The sequence below is a fragment of the Glycine soja genome, chromosome 14, assembly GCF_004193775.1.
Source record: "Glycine soja cultivar W05 chromosome 14, ASM419377v2, whole genome shotgun sequence".
Classification (NCBI taxonomy): domain Eukaryota; kingdom Viridiplantae; phylum Streptophyta; class Magnoliopsida; order Fabales; family Fabaceae; genus Glycine; species Glycine soja.
In genome coordinates, this window is record NC_041015.1 from 14,076,683 (window position 1) to 14,093,824 (window position 17,142).

The 17,142-nt window shown below is 38.2% G+C and overlaps 1 protein-coding gene across 2 annotated transcripts in view; it reads right to left on the bottom strand.

Annotated features, from left to right (window-relative positions):
• Window positions 1-798: 798 nt before the first annotated feature.
• The window catches only part of LOC114384565, a 34,726-nt gene continuing 18,382 nt past the window's right edge, over window positions 799-17,142 (bottom strand). Inside the window, exons 1-4 of one of the 2 annotated variants that reach the window (XM_028344264.1) lie at window positions 2,459-2,573; window positions 1,696-1,802; window positions 1,309-1,400; window positions 799-1,140 (exon numbers count right to left, since the gene is read on the bottom strand). In XM_028344264.1, coding sequence (XP_028200065.1) covers window positions 1,037-1,140; window positions 1,309-1,400; window positions 1,696-1,802; window positions 2,459-2,530 — 375 coding nt within the window. In that variant the 5' untranslated portion in view covers window positions 2,531-2,573 and the 3' untranslated portion in view covers window positions 799-1,036. Of the gene's footprint in view, window positions 1,141-1,308; window positions 1,401-1,695; window positions 1,803-2,458; window positions 2,574-17,142 lie in introns of those variants that run through there. The other variant, XR_003660724.1, reaches the window with a different exon arrangement.

Below are 17,142 nucleotides of genomic sequence, written 5' to 3' on the forward strand. Positions count from 1 at the left end.
AATTATTTGAACTTTCACGCTCAAATCAGAAAAACAAATAACGAATAAAATCAACACAAGACAAATTAATGCCACGCTCAACTCAAATCCTAGTGATTGATCTTCAAGAACTAAATCTTTGAATCTCAAATCTCAAATCTTAGGACTACCGTATTCCAATCCCTGAATCCCAGATCTCAAATCCCAACTCTCACAGTGTCTTCGCTGTCACAACCTCATGTGTCTTTGCTGTGGAGTCTGATTCCACAAGCTCTAGATTCAAATCTATTGTCGAGGATCCCATGAAATTAGTGAAGAGGACCAAAGTGTGAGGTGTGTTGGCCTGGGAGGGAGGTTCAATAATGTAGTGTGGGTCAGTAAAGGCTAGCTTCGTGGTAGTGGTACTACATGGTGGAAGGGTTTCTCAGATTTAGTTCTATGGATATGGATTTGGAGTGAAAGACAATAAAGAGAGAGATAAAGAAGTGTGACAGAATTATATTTTATTATTATCCAAATTATTTTAAAATATTTTCTGACAGTTTTTAGTCAATAACAAAGAGTCAGAAAATTTAATAAATTAATAATTAAACTAATAACACATCATCATTTAATGATGTAAATATACAGTAGAGACTAAAACCCTAATAAATTTTTTTTTTAAGAACCTTGAGTAGTCAAAGTTTTGTTTAAGGACGAAAATCTAATATTTAAAACAGTTCAAGGATTAAAAATTTAGTTAACCCAAAAGGATAATGTTACTCCAAATTGAAATAAAAACTTAAACAGGTACTCAACGAAAGAACGAACACTAGAGCCTTTGCATTTATCTCGGCTCATTGAATAAGTAGGTATATGATAGTTTTTGCTTTCATCTGAATATTGCTAATGTTGTACTGTACTACAAACTGAATGCAAATGGTATTTACCAGTTCCTAAAAAATGAATACATCTCACTACCATTTTGGTACCCATGACAAAGATATAAGTTCTTAAATATGAAGTAGACATCTAAAAACGAAGGTCCACTAAGAATGGAGCTGCTGAAGATCTGATTTCATAACGTATAGAATTTGCATAAACAAAGTTTTCCATGGGAGTAGTAATTGCTTTCTATGAATATTAGTCGACACCCCTCATTATCAATCTCTGTTGAAAGTTCTGCGGGGAAATAAAATGATTGCACAAACAATTACCACCAACAGAATTTCAAGATCAAACTTTTCCTTTAAATTCGGTAAGTTTGCGATCACCCACAAGAGTTAACAGGATATTTCTGCAAGGTCCTTAAACTCCTTTCGTAAAATCTATAGAGTCAAGATTACTTACCCCCAAATACAGTATGAAGATATTGAATATCATCACGTGAGCAAGCATCTATTGAAGCATCGACACCCAGTCTTAGAGATTCATCCACTTCTCTGCAAATAATGATGCAATAATTAATATAATTATTTGTTAATGGTTATGATCACTGGCAACACTTTTCTGAAGAAGTCTGCTCATCCTACCAAATTTTATCTCTATTGATATTTTCTAATTATTATTCACGGTTCAAAATATGAGCAAGAGAGGCTTTATATAGATGAATTGGCCAAAGCTTAATGAAAGACAGAAGCAGAAAAGGGGACTCTGCAGTGTGATGGAAATGTAATCTAACAACGGGTAAACTTTGACAGAAAAAGAAATGAGTAAACAACGAGAGTTGTATATAACCTTCTGATGCCACTTCTCTTGTGATCACCATATCCTGAATAAACCCATACGTAATTGGATAAAAACAGAGAACATTGACGACCAAAGATATGTTTTTGCTTGTTTATCTGCATCATGATTATAAAAACAAACTGGGTAAGCAAAAGGAAATTAAAAAGGATAAGCTTTCAAAAGTAAGAAATAAAGATAAAGATATGATTTGTTAAATTACGGCCGTATTTTTTTTTTCTTCAACCAAAAAAAGTTTAATTTCTTGAATTTTATCACAGGCAATCAGTCTACTCACTACATCTTCTACAAAAGGCAGCAAAATGTCCTTAACAATTGCATGATCAAATTCAAATTTTTTCAAATTAAAATAGGCTAAAGTATACAAAATTCATGTTAAGATCCCAATTGCAAATGGGACTTAGTCCGACTTGGGAAGTATGGGACTCTTCTAGTATGTGGTTTATAAGGCTTCGGGCTCTGCAACTACAGTGGCTAACTTTTGTGTAGTTCTCCCAAGAATTTTATCATATATATGGACAAAAATCAAATTTGACCCCCTGAAATCTTGCTACATCTGTCCTTCGTCAATATTAATATAAACAGAAAGCAGGATGTAAAAGCAATTTATGCATAAAAAAATGACTTTCAAAAGGCAGGGCAAGGGGAGTAATTTAGAGGAAGAAAATTACTAATATGCTGTACAGGAAATGTTAATTACGTCTTCATTTTTAGAATTGGAAGGTATAGACAGACTTATATGGATGTCACAAACCTCTTCATAAATTCTTCGAAGAGAAGAAGCACATGCCACTCCCTCTTCTGAAGAAAAGCAAACTTTATTCATTATTGATTCATCATCTAAAACTTTCTCCTAGCAATTAAGAAGAACAGCAGCAGAAGCTTCAAGATGAGCAACACACTGGGAAGATTGTAAAACAAGCAGAATGCACAAAATGTGGTGAGAGATCAGGCATAGGAACATCTAATTGTCAGGATCATAATAAAAAGGTATCAAATTGCACACAGATGCTATCAAAATACATTAAATATATGTTTAAATGCCTTTATAGTCCCTGCAACTAAGTGTTTTTTTTTGTTTTTCGTCCTTGCAAATTATGTTTGTTTGGTTTTTCATCCTTTAAGTGGCTAAACCAGTTTAAGGAAGAAAAATAAAACAAACATAATTTGCAAGGAATAAAACCAAAAAAATATTTTGCAAGGATGAAAAACAAAGAAATGCTAAATTGCAAGAACTAAAAAGATATTTAAGCCTTAAATATATATTGTTAGGGGTGCTAATGACTGGCTTCGAGGGCCAGTGCCTCCAGAGAAGAAGAATCGAGAAGAAGAGCACAAAAGGGGATAATATGTTCTTATTATTTGATTGCTGATTATTTACATATATATAGAACTGCTGCTAACAGAATTTGTCCTATCCTAATACACAGGGAAATTGCAATACGAAATTGGGTAGGATTGACCCCCTAGCAACAGACCCAATATTCAACAATTCATTCATTCCTGCCAGCTCAGCCTTGTCTTTTTGTGCTTCTCTGATTTCAGATGAAATCTTTGAGGTACGTGGGCCTATTGATTGTTCTCTTTGCTTTTGTCATTCGCACCCCTGTTTCTGCTATTTTCGTTGTAGTTCCTGCTTCCTTTTCTGGTATTGTCTCTGCTTTGGAGAAGTACCTTGTCCTTAAGGTAATGGTCTTGACGAAGCTGGTTCCAATCTTCCCATGATGTATCATCTGGGGAGAGGCCCTACCATTGGACTAACACCTCCCAGGGAGCATCACGCATGGTTGACTTGCGGCAAGAATCCAGAATGGCCAATGGGGTGACGACGGGTTGGTCATTGAAGAAAGTAGCAGGTAACAGAGCAGTGTTTGCAGTGGTGGGATCACCATGGAATTATTTGAGCATCGAACAATGAAATATGGGGTGAATGCGGGCACTTTCTGGAAGTTGTAAACGATAAGCTACGGGTCCAATGCGTTCAATGATCTGAAAGGGGCCATAATATCGTTTTGCCAGCTTATCGGAAAAAGATTGAGATCCTTTAGCGGACCGTTGACGATACAGACAGAGCCTGAGTAAAACCCAATCCCCTGGTTGATAATGAACCTCTCTCCATTTCATGTCTGCCTGGGATTTCATAGTAGTTTGGGCCTTAAGTAGTTTCTTGCGAATGCTATGGAACACCTCTTCTCTGTTGGTCAACGCTTCGTCTACGACATCAATATTAGAGGTGCCAGATAGATAATCTGGAAAACTGAAAGGCTTCCGCCCAAATGTGATCTCGTATGAAGTAGTACCAGTGCCAAGGTTCCACGACGTGTTATGGGATAGTTCCACCCATGGTAAGAATTTACCCCAAGTGATGGGCCGCCGATGTGCGAAGGCACGTAAATATTGTTCAATGGTGCGGTTCATCACCTCCGTTTGACCATCGCTTTGGGGATGGTAAGCGGAGCTCATTCGCAGACGTGTGCCACTCAGCCGGAAGAGTTCTTGCCAGAATCCACTCAAGAACAAGGGGTCCCTATTGGAGACAAGGCTCCTTGGCATTCCATGTATTTTAACAACTATATCGGTGAACAGGGTAGCAACCATATGAGCAGTGTGAGCTATCGGTAAAGCGCCCAAGTGGATACCTTTCGAAAAACGGTCCACAACCACGAGAAGAGTCGTCTTGCCCTGAAACTGAGGAAGACTGGTGATGAAATCCAGAGACAAGTCTTCCCAGGGTTTGAATGGTATTGGAAGAGGGCAGAGGAGGCCTGCCGCTTTCTTTGTCTCGTATTTCGTATATTGGAATTCAACACAATTGGCAACAAACTTAGTAACGTCCTCGCGGAGTCCAGGCCAGCTGAAGTTTTCTGTTATGCGAGCCATAGTTTTGGCGACTCCCATATGACCGCCGGTGGGAGTTGCATGGTATTCAACAAGCAGGGAAGGAATAATTGGTAAATCCCGCGGTAGCCAGATACGACCGTGTTTCAGAATGAGGTCTTGAGTGATTGTAAAGTCCGGGTGTGATGTTGGTGAATTAGAAATGTCGTGGAGTTGTTGTTGGTATTGCTGGTGATTGGTCAACTGGTGGCACAGAGTGTCAAGGAAGGCTAAACATAGAACAGAGAGGATCAATGCCATCACGGGTATGTGCTCTTGTCGCTGAGAGAGGGCATCTACTGCCTGGTTATGAGTGCCTGCCCTGTATTGGATGTGATAGTCATACCCTAGCAAGCGAGCGAGGTACATATGCTGCTCTGGGGTCTGGACAACCTAGTTGAGCAGTTCCTTGAGGCTTCGGTGGTCGGTGATGATTGCGAAGGGATGGTCGATGAGGTATTGGGGCCACTTCTTGACGGCAGAAGTGATGGCGGCCAATTCTCTGACGTATGTTGAAGCGCGAAGGAGCTTCTGACTGAATGGTTTACTGAAATATGCTATCGGGTGACCTTTCTGGGACAACACGGCACCCATTCCCGTACCAGATGCGTCAGTTTCAATGGTGAATGGGTGCTGAAAATCGGGAAGGGCGAGAACAGGGGCAGAGGATAAAGCTTGTTTCAGCTATGTGAAAGCAGTTTGAGCTTGAGGGGTCCATGTGAAAGGTTCAATAGTAGTGGTTTTCACAAGGGGGTCTGCAATCATGGTGTATCCTTTGATGAATCTGCGATAGAATCTAGCCAATCCCAAGAAGCTTCGCACAACTTTGGTAGATTGCGGCACCGACCACTGAGAAATCGCGGCAACCTTAGTAGCTATGGGTTCTACTCCCTTCACAGAGACCAAATGTCCTAAGTATTTAACCTGTGGCAAGGCAAAAAAACATTTAGAGAGCTTGAGAACAAATTGATTTGCCAGCAAAACCTTAAAAGTGACTTCGAGATAATGAAGATGAATCTCCATGGAAACACTGTATATTAGGATGTCATCGAAGAAGACGATGACAAAGCGGCATAGGTATGGTCGAAAGATGGAGTTCATGGTCACCTGAAAGGATGATGGTGCATTGCACAATCCGAAGGGCATGACCTTGAACTCATAATGACCATGGTGAGTTAGAAAGGCCGTTTTTGGGATATCATCGGAGTGCATGCAAATTTGGTGATATCCCTGAAGAAGGTCGAGCTTGGAGAAGCATCGAGCGCCGCCAAGTTCGTCCAGAAGCTCATCAATTGTTGGAATTGGAAACCTGTCTTTGATCATGAGGGCATTTAAAGCCCTGTAATCGACACAGAACCACCAGGAGTCGTCGTGTTTCTTAACCAGGAGGACCGGAGAAGAAAATGGGCTCGTGCTTGGTTGAATCAATCCCTTTTGGAGCATGGAGTCCACTTGCATTTCGATCTCTTGCTTCTGAAAGTGGGGGTATTGATAGGGTCACACATTCACTGGTGTTGACTGAGGGATGAGGTGTATATGGTGGTCAGTGGGTCTCGTCGGCGGAAGTGAATGGAGGGGTTGAAAAAAAGCCCCAAATTGAACAAGAAGAGTTTGGATTGGTGGTGGCAAGGTGTCGATGTGTGGCAGCAGTGACTCAGCAGAGACGAGGGCAATATGAAAGAACAGACCAGGGCCCTGCTTCTTGCACAACCGGCGGAATTGGGTCGAGGTCAACATACTCATGTTAGCCGCATGATCCCCCTGAAGCTTTACCAAGCACCCTTCGTAAATAAATTGCATGCACAATGTGGAGTAATCAGTCAGTATCGGTCCCAAAGATTTCAGCCACTGCACCCCCAATACAATGTTCGCGCCTGATATTGGCAAAATATACAAATAAATGGAGAATGGAATGTCCTGAATGGTAATGGTGATAGCTTCACATACGGAGTGGCACTCAAGGTACTAGCCATTGCCAACCATTACGCGTAAGGGAGTAGTGTTGCGGCATGGCAAACCAAGCTGGGTGACGAGTTGTGGTTGAATGAAACTATGCGTACTACCACCATCCACAAGGAGGAGGAGGTGGTGGCCGTTGAGATGGCCCGTTAGGCGTATGGTCTCCGGGGCTAAATGGCCTGCTAAGGAGTTAAAAGAGATTTGGGCCGGGTATAAGTCTGTGGAGTCGAGTGGGTCAGGAGGTGGGTTATCTGTTGGTGGGTCGGGTTCGGTTATATTAGAAGGGGCTGGGTTTTCCTCATCTGCGATGAGGAGAAAACCCTAGAGGCATAGCAGTGTCCTCTGTGGAATTTCTCCTCGCAAGTGAAATAGAGACCGTGTTCGCGGCGATAGGCGATCTCCTCCGGGGAGAGCCGTTTCACGGGAGGTGGGGAAACACGAGGTGGTGGGGGCAATGATGGTGGGAGAGGCTGAGTGTTTATGGTGGAAAGCAGTCTGGGGTTATGTTGGGGTTGAAATGAAGGGCGAGGGCGAGGGGGTTGACGGGTGTCAAGAATCTTTTCTTCTTGCAGGCGGGCCAGGCCGGCGGCCTGGACCAAGGTCACTGGCTGGTGAGCCTGGACTTCTCTCCATATGTCTGGGGCGAGGCCAGATATGAAGCAACTAAGAAGAAAAGGGGAAGGAAGACCAATAATGCGGTTCGCAATGTCCTCGAACTCTGAAAGGTACTGAGAAGCGGTGCCTTTTTGAGTGAGTTTGCAAAGGGTTCTCGTCAGGTCTTTATATTGGGAAGGCGCAAAGCGTGTTCGCAGAGCTTGGAGAAACGCTTGCCATGAATGAAACTGGCCATTGGTGTTCATTCATTGAAACCAGGCGAGGGCGTGACCTTCCATATAGAATGAAGCAATGGTAAGCTTGTCCTGCTCAGGTGTATTGTGATAATCAAAAAATTGGTTGATCTTAAAGATCCAACCAAGAGGTTCTCTACCATCGAACCTGGGAACGTCTAACTTCATACGATGTACGGTTGCAGGGACAGGTTGAGGTGGAGGTAAAGGTGAGGAATCAAGTAGTGTGGGCGACAGGACAGGGCCAAGGCGTTGAATCAACTCATCAATTTTCAGAGTCATGGAGTTCACAGACTCACCTAGGTACATGTTTTGGTTAGTGAGTCGAATGAGGGCTTCCTCCAAGCGGTCGGAGGACCCTGGGTGTTTGGCACCATCAGTCATAAGGCAATGAGAACGAGAGCACCAATTTGTTAGGGGTGCTAATGGCTAGCTTCGAGGGCCAACGCCTCCTGAGAAGAAGAATCGAGAAGAAGAGCACAAAAGGGGATAATGTGTCCTTATTATTTGATTGCTGATTATTTACATATATATAGAACTACTACTAATGGAATTTGTCCTATCCTAATACACAGGGAAATTGCAATACAAAATTGGGTAGGACTGACCCCCTAGCAACAGACCCAACATTCAGCAATTCATTCCTGCCAACTCAGCCTTGTCTTTTTGTGCTTCTCTGATTTCAGATGAAATCATTGAGGTACGTGAGCCTATTGATTGTTCTCTTTGCTTTTGTCATTCACACCCCTGTTTCTGCTATTTTCGTTGTAGTTCCTGCTTCCTTTTCTAGTATTGTCTCTACTTTGCTATCATATATTCCATAGGAAATTTGTCATCTCTAGCTATTTAATAATATGGGAAGTTGTACTTTGGTCAGTGAATTCAAAGATAAAAAAACAAAGCATACCTTGGACGATGCATAATAGTGGTATACAATAGTTCACAACACACTTCAAATAGGTTAACTAAGAATCGGTGATCTACGTGACAGAAATCCACTCTCTTTATTTGATCACAAATATGCTCATCTGAAATCATCATTGTTTCTGATGGACCAGAACCTTTAGAAACTTTAAGCTGATAGAAGTTCTGAAAGAGTGCTACAGGGATATGTAACAAGTGACCCACATGCCACACATCCATCGGGAATAGAGTATGTTTTCTTGAAACTGTAACCAGTACTTCAACACTCAAGAGAATGGCTGACCCAGGATCAGGGGTACTGGCAACTTTTCCAGGTGCCAAGTTATCATAAAAAATAGGCAGGCTCTGTAAATGTACAATAATGTTGAAACCAGAAGCTACAAAACTCTGACAGTGTCTTTTAATCATCTTCAAGCCTTTTCGACCTTAAAAAGGAGAAAAAAGTCATCATTGAATAATTATAATACGTATGCATTGTCCTATTTAACATTTTGCATTGATTTGATCATACATGTAATATGTTGATAGAATAGTAGCGAACAATCAAATGTAATCAGTCTCAATTTGATAATCCAAGTACTTGATAATCAGTCTCAGTATACTTAAGGATTATCACATAGGAAATGTGGCCAGCATAATATGGAGTAACAAACAATGTTATGATTCCCAAAAAATAATGTCAAGATAACGTTACATATCAGTGAGTATTTATGTTACCCTTTATCCCACAAATGAATGTCATAAGCAAAAGTGTGTAGAGGTTTTTTCTGAATAAAAACTAATAAAACTGTAACAACTTTTTTAGTTAATATGAATCAAAATATAGTAATGATGTACTGACTTTAAGTACGACTAAAAGGATACAAAAGAAAAGATGTAATTTGAAGATTTTAAATACTGATGAAATGAAATGTTAGTTCAAAATTGCCATGATATGTGCTCTCAACAGATGTTCTTATTACCTGAAACAAACTCAAGAATCATGACAAAGCATTCAATGCCAGCTGTTACAAATGATGAAAATCCCCCCATCTTTACTTGTTATATCATAAATCACAGTACATCCTTCTTGAATACCAACTAGAGATCTCTCACTGGCCTGTATAGTAGACAAAAAATGCAATTCAGATGGCCTCTCTATATATGCTTTGAATGAATTCCGCAGCCCAATTTTAAATTCATCCAAGGAAAAGCAATGCAATTCAGTAAAAGAATAAGCTTCAACTAATCCTTTATGAAGTGACTTGGTACTTGACTATCTTTCATGAAAGGTTAGTGTTGCCCTTTTTCCTTGCAACGAAATGGTCTTTCCTATTGCCCTCATGTGAATCTGTATCAATTTTGTGTAAACTTTTCTAGAGGAGGTAGCATCAGTGAAAGGAAAATAACCCGCTAATTCTCTCAAATAGTTGCAAGTGCCATCTAACAAAAGCAAAGCAGAATATTGTGGGACCGCAACCATCTCTGTAAATTATAATAACAGGACTTGTGAAATTTCAATGAAAGTAGGTACAAAACTAGAAGGTAAAAACATCATCTTTTAGAAAATTTAACCTCAAAAGAGATGAGAAGACAATTAACAATTGTCTCAGCAAAAAAGCTATTTCAGGGTGATCACCTTTTACCAAGCTTTGCAACAAAGGCTTATTCAAACCCTGTAGCTCAGTGGATTCCACCCTGGCCAAAACCCTGGCAACATAGTTTTCACCATTTGGATTCAACATTCTCCCATGATTACTGACACTTTTGGAGACATTATCAATAGCTGATGAAGTAAAGCAAGTAGCTGCAACTTTAGATTCATTTTGTTTACCAACTAGAGAAACGCCCGTGCCGATGCACGGGCTCATACTTCTATTTGAATATTGATAAATGTGAAGTATGTCAAAATATATGTATAATGTTTGAAAATTTTATTTAATGGGATGATAATAATATTGAAATATATGTAGGGAAACGAAAACATTAATTTAGGAATGTATTTGAAACTAACCTGATTGTATGATAGAATGTTTTTTATGGTGCTGGAAAGATTATGATGGTAACATCTTCTACGGAGTGGGAGACTATACAACATAGTGTTGATGTATACTGCAATATAAGAAATGGTATACTAATAAGCATAGTATATTGTAATAATATAATCAAAAATTGACAAAGTGAAGATGAAACAAACAATTAGTGTTTGATAGAAAATGAATTTTAATAATGAAAATGTACATGAAAAAAAAGGATTTGGGAAGCATACCATGTTTATAAGTTTGCAAAAACTTCTTTGTATACTACATTAATGGTAGTATTTTTGGGAGTGCCTTGATTATCATGAATAAGAATGTGGAACCCTTTTTTGCTTTGAACTCGTGAAAGTGCAACATATAACTCGCCGTGAGAAAATACTGGGGTTGGCAAATACAATCCAACTTGTGCCAACGACTGTCCCTGAGATTTGTTAATTGTCATTGCAAATGAAACCATGAATGGAAATTGTCTTCTAATTAGCTTGAATGGCCATGGTGAATCAGAAGGAGAAAGATTCATTCTTGGTATGTATGTTCTATGACCTATGTTGGGCCCAGTAATAATCTCTGCTTCAACAACACTTGAACCAAGTCTTGTAACAATAAGCCTAGTTCTGTTGCATAACCCATAAGCTTGGTCCAGATTTCGTAGTAGGATGATAGGCGTACCAACCTTGATTCTGAGCTTGTGATTTGGTATTCCTGATGTCTTCAATGAGTTTAGAAATTCAGCTGTTAGTACTCCAAATGCAGGACTGAGTAGTTCATCTGATTTGTCAACAGAATCAGCACTACAATACTCTTTCTCCTCACCAGGAATCAAAGACAGGACATAGTCATTTATTTTATCAACAACATCTTTTGTAGAGGCAAGGACAACTCTTTTTTGCAAGAAATCGCCATTGTTGTAGTTGTGTAATAAGTCTGGATATGTTGCTTCAACAATTTCCTGGATAAGATATTGAAATTCCTTGATAAGAAACTCATCTGGGATATTGATTTCACCATAACCATCATTTGGTTCTGCAAGTTTACCATCACCTATGTCTAGCAACCACTCAGAAAATTGTTTTAGTTCATCCAAGTTGGAATGGTCAGTAGGATTTGATTGCAACCGCATATTTTTTGTCAGCTTTAGAATTTGACAATGGTTCCAAATGTAAGATGAATTTAGAGTTGCATAGACAATGTCAGAACGATTACCTCTTGGCACAACAGGTAGAATTTGACGGAAATCACCACCAAAAACAATGACCTTTCCTCCAAAAGGATTGCCGTTGTGCATGATGTCCTGTAAAATTTTGTCAAGGGCCTCAATACTATATCTGTGACACATTGGAGCTTCATCCCATATGATGAGTTTTGTGATATGCAACAATTCAGCCAAATCACTCCCTTGATGGATATTGCATGTAGAATTTTGTGTTGCAGGGACAAGAATAACAAACTTAGAATGTGTTGTTCTACCGTCAGACAATAGTATTGAGGCAATCCCACTTGAAGCTATTGTTAAAACAATGCCGCCAGTAGAGCGTATAGCAGATGATAAAGTTTTCCACACCAATGTCTTGCCTGTGCCACCATATCCATATAGAAAATAAACTCCACCTGATTGAGTTGCAACCACATGCATAATCTTATTAAAAATAGAAGCCTGCTCATCTGCATTTAGTAATGTATGAATGATTTATTATTAGTGTGGATTGTTGGGCATTCATATTGTGTTAGTAAAAAGTGAAATTTTTTGTAAATACCTGTTAGCGACTGGTAGCATTTGTCAAATTCGGCAGCCAATATGTCCCTGTCGTAAGCCAGTTCATTGTAGATGAGATTATTTTGGTGCGGGTTGGCGGCATATCCTAGTGGGTATGGCATTGAAGGAAAATCTCGTAGGCTTTTCCTATTCGCTTGCAAGAGGTTTTCAATTTCCATCAAACAAAGATGCATTTTTTCTTTGTCTGTTAGTTGGATACCTATGAATAGTAAAAAATGACATTGTCAGGAAGTGAGTTTTTTGCTATGATTGATACGTATTTATTTAGGATTTATGAAATTACCTTGTCTTCTATGATTAAATACAATATCATCTGCCATCTATTGCCAAGTTTGTTTCCACACATATTCTGGCCTATCCATGGTATTCATAAATAGCAGCTTCACAAATAACTTCCTAAGATAGTGTGGAGTTCCCCAAGTGTTTGATTCTCGTAAGGCACCAAAAAATTCTTGATCATTTCCTAGAAAACCTTTTGCAAAGCATGCTTCTCTGAATGTATGATAGACAACATTTTCTACTGTTCTAATATCTTCGTAACATTGTGATCCTTTAGCAGAGGAAAGCATCATCCTCATGTAGAACAACTCTCCACTGGAAAGGGGCACCCAAATGAGCCTGCCAATAGTATTTCCTTGTTTCCTTGGTTTCCAGCATCTTTTTCGTGCATCATAAACAAATTTGGACACATATTCAGCATAAGTAAGATCTCGTCCATGATGGTATATTTTATTAGAATCCATCCAAGCTGTGAACATTAATTCTTTGATTGTACTCTTAGCCAGTACTGTGCCAATTTCTTGGCTATCTTTCCAGTAAACAGGCTGTTGATTTTCTAGGTGGAAATAAAGGCGTTCAACTGCTAGTGCACGTCCATGCATTGGGAATGCGAAAATCTTCCAACATGCTTCAGGAGCTGACACATACCTAGAGAATGAAAAATAAAATATGAACACATAATTTGTAGTAATTATTAATTAGTTCATAACAAAGGGTTTTTTTTGTCTATATAAGAAATGCATTTAATGAGAAGATGATGGACACATACCGACAGTCAAGATAGTGTTTAATTTCATCATGAACCTGATTGTGTGTGCCATCCTGGTCAAGATAGTGTTTAATTTCATCATGAACCTGATTGTGTGTGCCATCCTGGTTTTGGTTATTGACAATAGCTGCTGTAATCTGATCAAATCCTTTGTTGATGTACTTAAACAAATATTTTATTGAGGTACTTTGATTTCACCATTCCACATTTAGGTGTGTTCTATATTTGAGTAGCAAATGTGGACTATATGGGACAACAAATCGATTATCGAGTTGAACACCCTGCTTTTGCACAGTCCGTCTGGTGTCTCTTCTTCTATAAACAGGAAAACCATCTTGGTCAACAATTGTGGTTGGCTGAAACTTTTTTGGGAAAAACCTAAAACACTTGCCATTGGCCATACATGGTGCCCTTCTATTGGCTAGTCCACATGGACCATGCATCATGTGGTTGGAGACAATTTGATACAATTCTGGATGTGTGTCCTTGTTTGGTATTTCAGCAGAAATTATGTTGTCAATGTCTTCTGGATTTTGATACTTATTTGAAGGATGCAAAAAGATTAAGATATGAGCATGAGGCAATCCTCTTTTTTGCCACTCAATGGTGTAAACAACTGTATTACAAATAAAATATCAGTAGCATGATTAATAATGTATAATTCTAAGTATAATTGTAAAATTGGAATGTAAGCAAAAATTGATGTAGGTGGTAATTACTTACATGCAAGAATGGGACCTAATACATGTCCACTCTTAAGATCATGCATCAACTGGTTTAGTTTCATTTTGAATACCCGTGACACAACATCAGGGCAATCATGAGCTGTAAGATTTGACTTTGCAACTTGTCGTTGTATTTCTGGCCATGCTGGATTACACATTAATGTCAAGAATAGATTAAGAAATCCAACATGGGCACAAATTTCCATCCCATCAAAATACAATTGTTATTTGTTCCATATATCTCTGACTACCAACGAACGAACTTGGTAGTATAATTCTCTTACCTTTTTCATTGCCTTGGGTTAAGGGATGATTATTACAGTCATTTAAATTGATGTACTTGTCAACTCAGAGTTCTTGTTGATGTTGTCTAACATAGTTTAGTTTTTGAGACTCAATCATACAATACCCATCAACAACCCATTGGTGAAACAATCTTCTTGAATGAAGTATTGTTTGTGCTTCATTATCCCTTGATTGCATCATGTAACAAAAATACTCACGCATGGTAACTTTGTTCCTCTTTGCAGCATGGCTATGCGGATGATCCTTATGAAGAATGTTTGGTCTGTAGCCATCTTCACCGTGTGGGTACAAAAGAGGATATTGCAAAGGTAAATATGCAGGATGAAGTTCATTTATTCTTTGCAGCATGCCTGTTTGCTTCTCAATGATGATATCTCTGTTATTTGTTGTATGCTCGTCACCAACAATTAAAGCAGCCACTTCAGAAGCATTTGACAAATTATATAATCTGCCATCAGTTTGCCTGTCACTAATGAGCTTTAGTTTCAGGTCACACACTATAGAAGAGTCTAGTTTATCCCTTGCCATTCTGAATTTTTGTGCATATGGATTGTGGGTATCTATCATATTCTTGATACCAATTATAATGTCTTCATCAACATTATTTTTGCTACTGGACATAGACAATTGTTAACGGTAACCATTCTTAAAAAAATATATAAATTTAAATTTAAATAACTATAAAGGTGACATTAGATTAATCGAATGTTTACACTTACGGGTATTGTGAAAGCCTATTGTTGACTTCGTTCTCCGTGTCATAAATATATAGTTGTGCAAACTTTGGTGAGTTATCCGACATAGGTAGGAGGCTTCCAATAAGGTGATGCGATTAACCATGTATGCGCAATGTAGGAGGACCTTTTCTAGTATTATAGGATGTGTCTACTTTGACACCAGGAGATGTGAATGCAAACATTAGGTTGTATAAACGTATGTTTTGCTGGAATTTCTTTGCTTGTGAGTCTCTGCTGTCAAAGAGTAGTTGCCGCAAGGGTTGCGGAGCATCATGTAGTATTGCCAGTTGTATTTTTCCATCACCACAACATAATGAAAACTTTGGGTTTTTTGTCTGTTTATCTTTGTTAATCCTCTCATCATACCACATCTTCGCTTTACATTGCTTGCATTGCCAAATAGGATCTCCAATATCCATGTAACCTGCACCTACATGTAAATACAGAAATTTAGACATGGTATTACATTGTCAAAGGTAATGAAGGACAATACAACATAATTTGGACAGTGAATGTAAAAATCGGTATTTTCATTGTCATATGGTGCGTCTAGATTGCCATCATAATCGGTATGAGCAAAATCCTCAGTTGCTATGTCGTCAAATGAATAATCTATATAGCACATACATAGTCAGCAATTAAATACAAATAGTTGAATATTTAAAAATGTTGTAATTAACATAACAACATATTACCTGTAACAATGTCTCCCTGTGTTATATTGAGTTTGTCATCAGTGTCATCCGAGATGTGCTCTATTAGTTTGGAATTGAATATTGTGTATCTTCCTGAATTTATATGTTGAGAAGTCATCCCAATCTGAGTAGGTTGACAACCTGTAGTTGTATGTGGTGCAGTACATGGTGATGAATTAGGGGTTGACATAGTTATATTCTCTTTCCCAAACTTGGACAACAAATTCCTCTGTATCGAAGATGCATTGATGGTACGTGAATTGACAAAATTTTTTGGTCAAGTTTCAAATTGCCCTGTAAAATCTTGTTGTTTCTGATTCACAGCTAAAGTGCTTTCTGATAATGGTGTAGACTGTGTATGTGGTAACGCACTGTCTACAAAAAGGTGTGTTTCACATGGTGAGGTACGTCTATGCTTTTCTGCACCAATAATTGTGATACATGCATAAATATTTATAAAATAAGTACAAATTAAAAGAATATTTGAATGTATTGTTACCACTATGTAAATCTGGATTAGGAGTGGCAAAGCTTTGTCTTCTTTCTTGAAAAATGTGTTTTCTATGTTTCCTCCATTGAGCAAAATTTTCCATTTAACCTTTTCGTAATGAATAAGTTCTACAATATTGTGTCAGAGCTTCATAATAAAAATGTCAGATCAACATACTCAAACACCATCATCTAATATGCATCCCATACATGTACACTAATTAGTGGACAATAATTAATGTAAAGTATAATTTATTGCATTAACATAAAAAGCTTACTTGAGAGTTAGCAGTAGAAGTAAGTGATGTGGTGTTATTGTTTAGCAGCTTCACTTTTGGTTCCTCATTTATGAATAGATGCGTTTTAGATGGTGGTGAATGTGAGTGAATGTTGTCGAAGATGGAAGACTAAGGTTATGAATTATTCTCCATTAATATTCTGCACTAAAGTTCTTAAACAAAAAAGAAGAAGTGGTTTCGGTCCATTGGCACTAATTTGTGGAGTTTTCTTTTCCTCCAAGCATGTGATCAAAGATTGTGTGGCCCTCACGCTTGTGTCAATCAGGCCCACAGTACACAACAGTACTGGTTATTAATTGATCCATTAACTGTGGTTGTAGCCTTTATTGATATGCACGCAAATGTTATAATTAATCCTGGGAATTTGTACTTTTGATTTGACAAACGGGAAAAGTTGTTGTATTGTGATATCTTTTTTAATATTTAATATATTAATATGCATCGATATTTGTTAATAAAATCCACAGTAGATTTTTTTTATTAAAATATATTTTATAAATATCCGCAGTAGCTAAACTCGTATATATTAGTCATCGTATTTAATGTAGGTTGGTAAAATTAAAAATTTATTGGTGTTCAAACAGAATGATTAATAAGACTAAAAGCTAAATTCATCGTACCCATTACATTGTTTCAGGAATAAAAATTAACTTAATTAACAAACATTGGTAATATTAAGCAATCAGGAATAAATATCATATTAATCAACTAACATCAAATACCTTATTCAAACATGTAA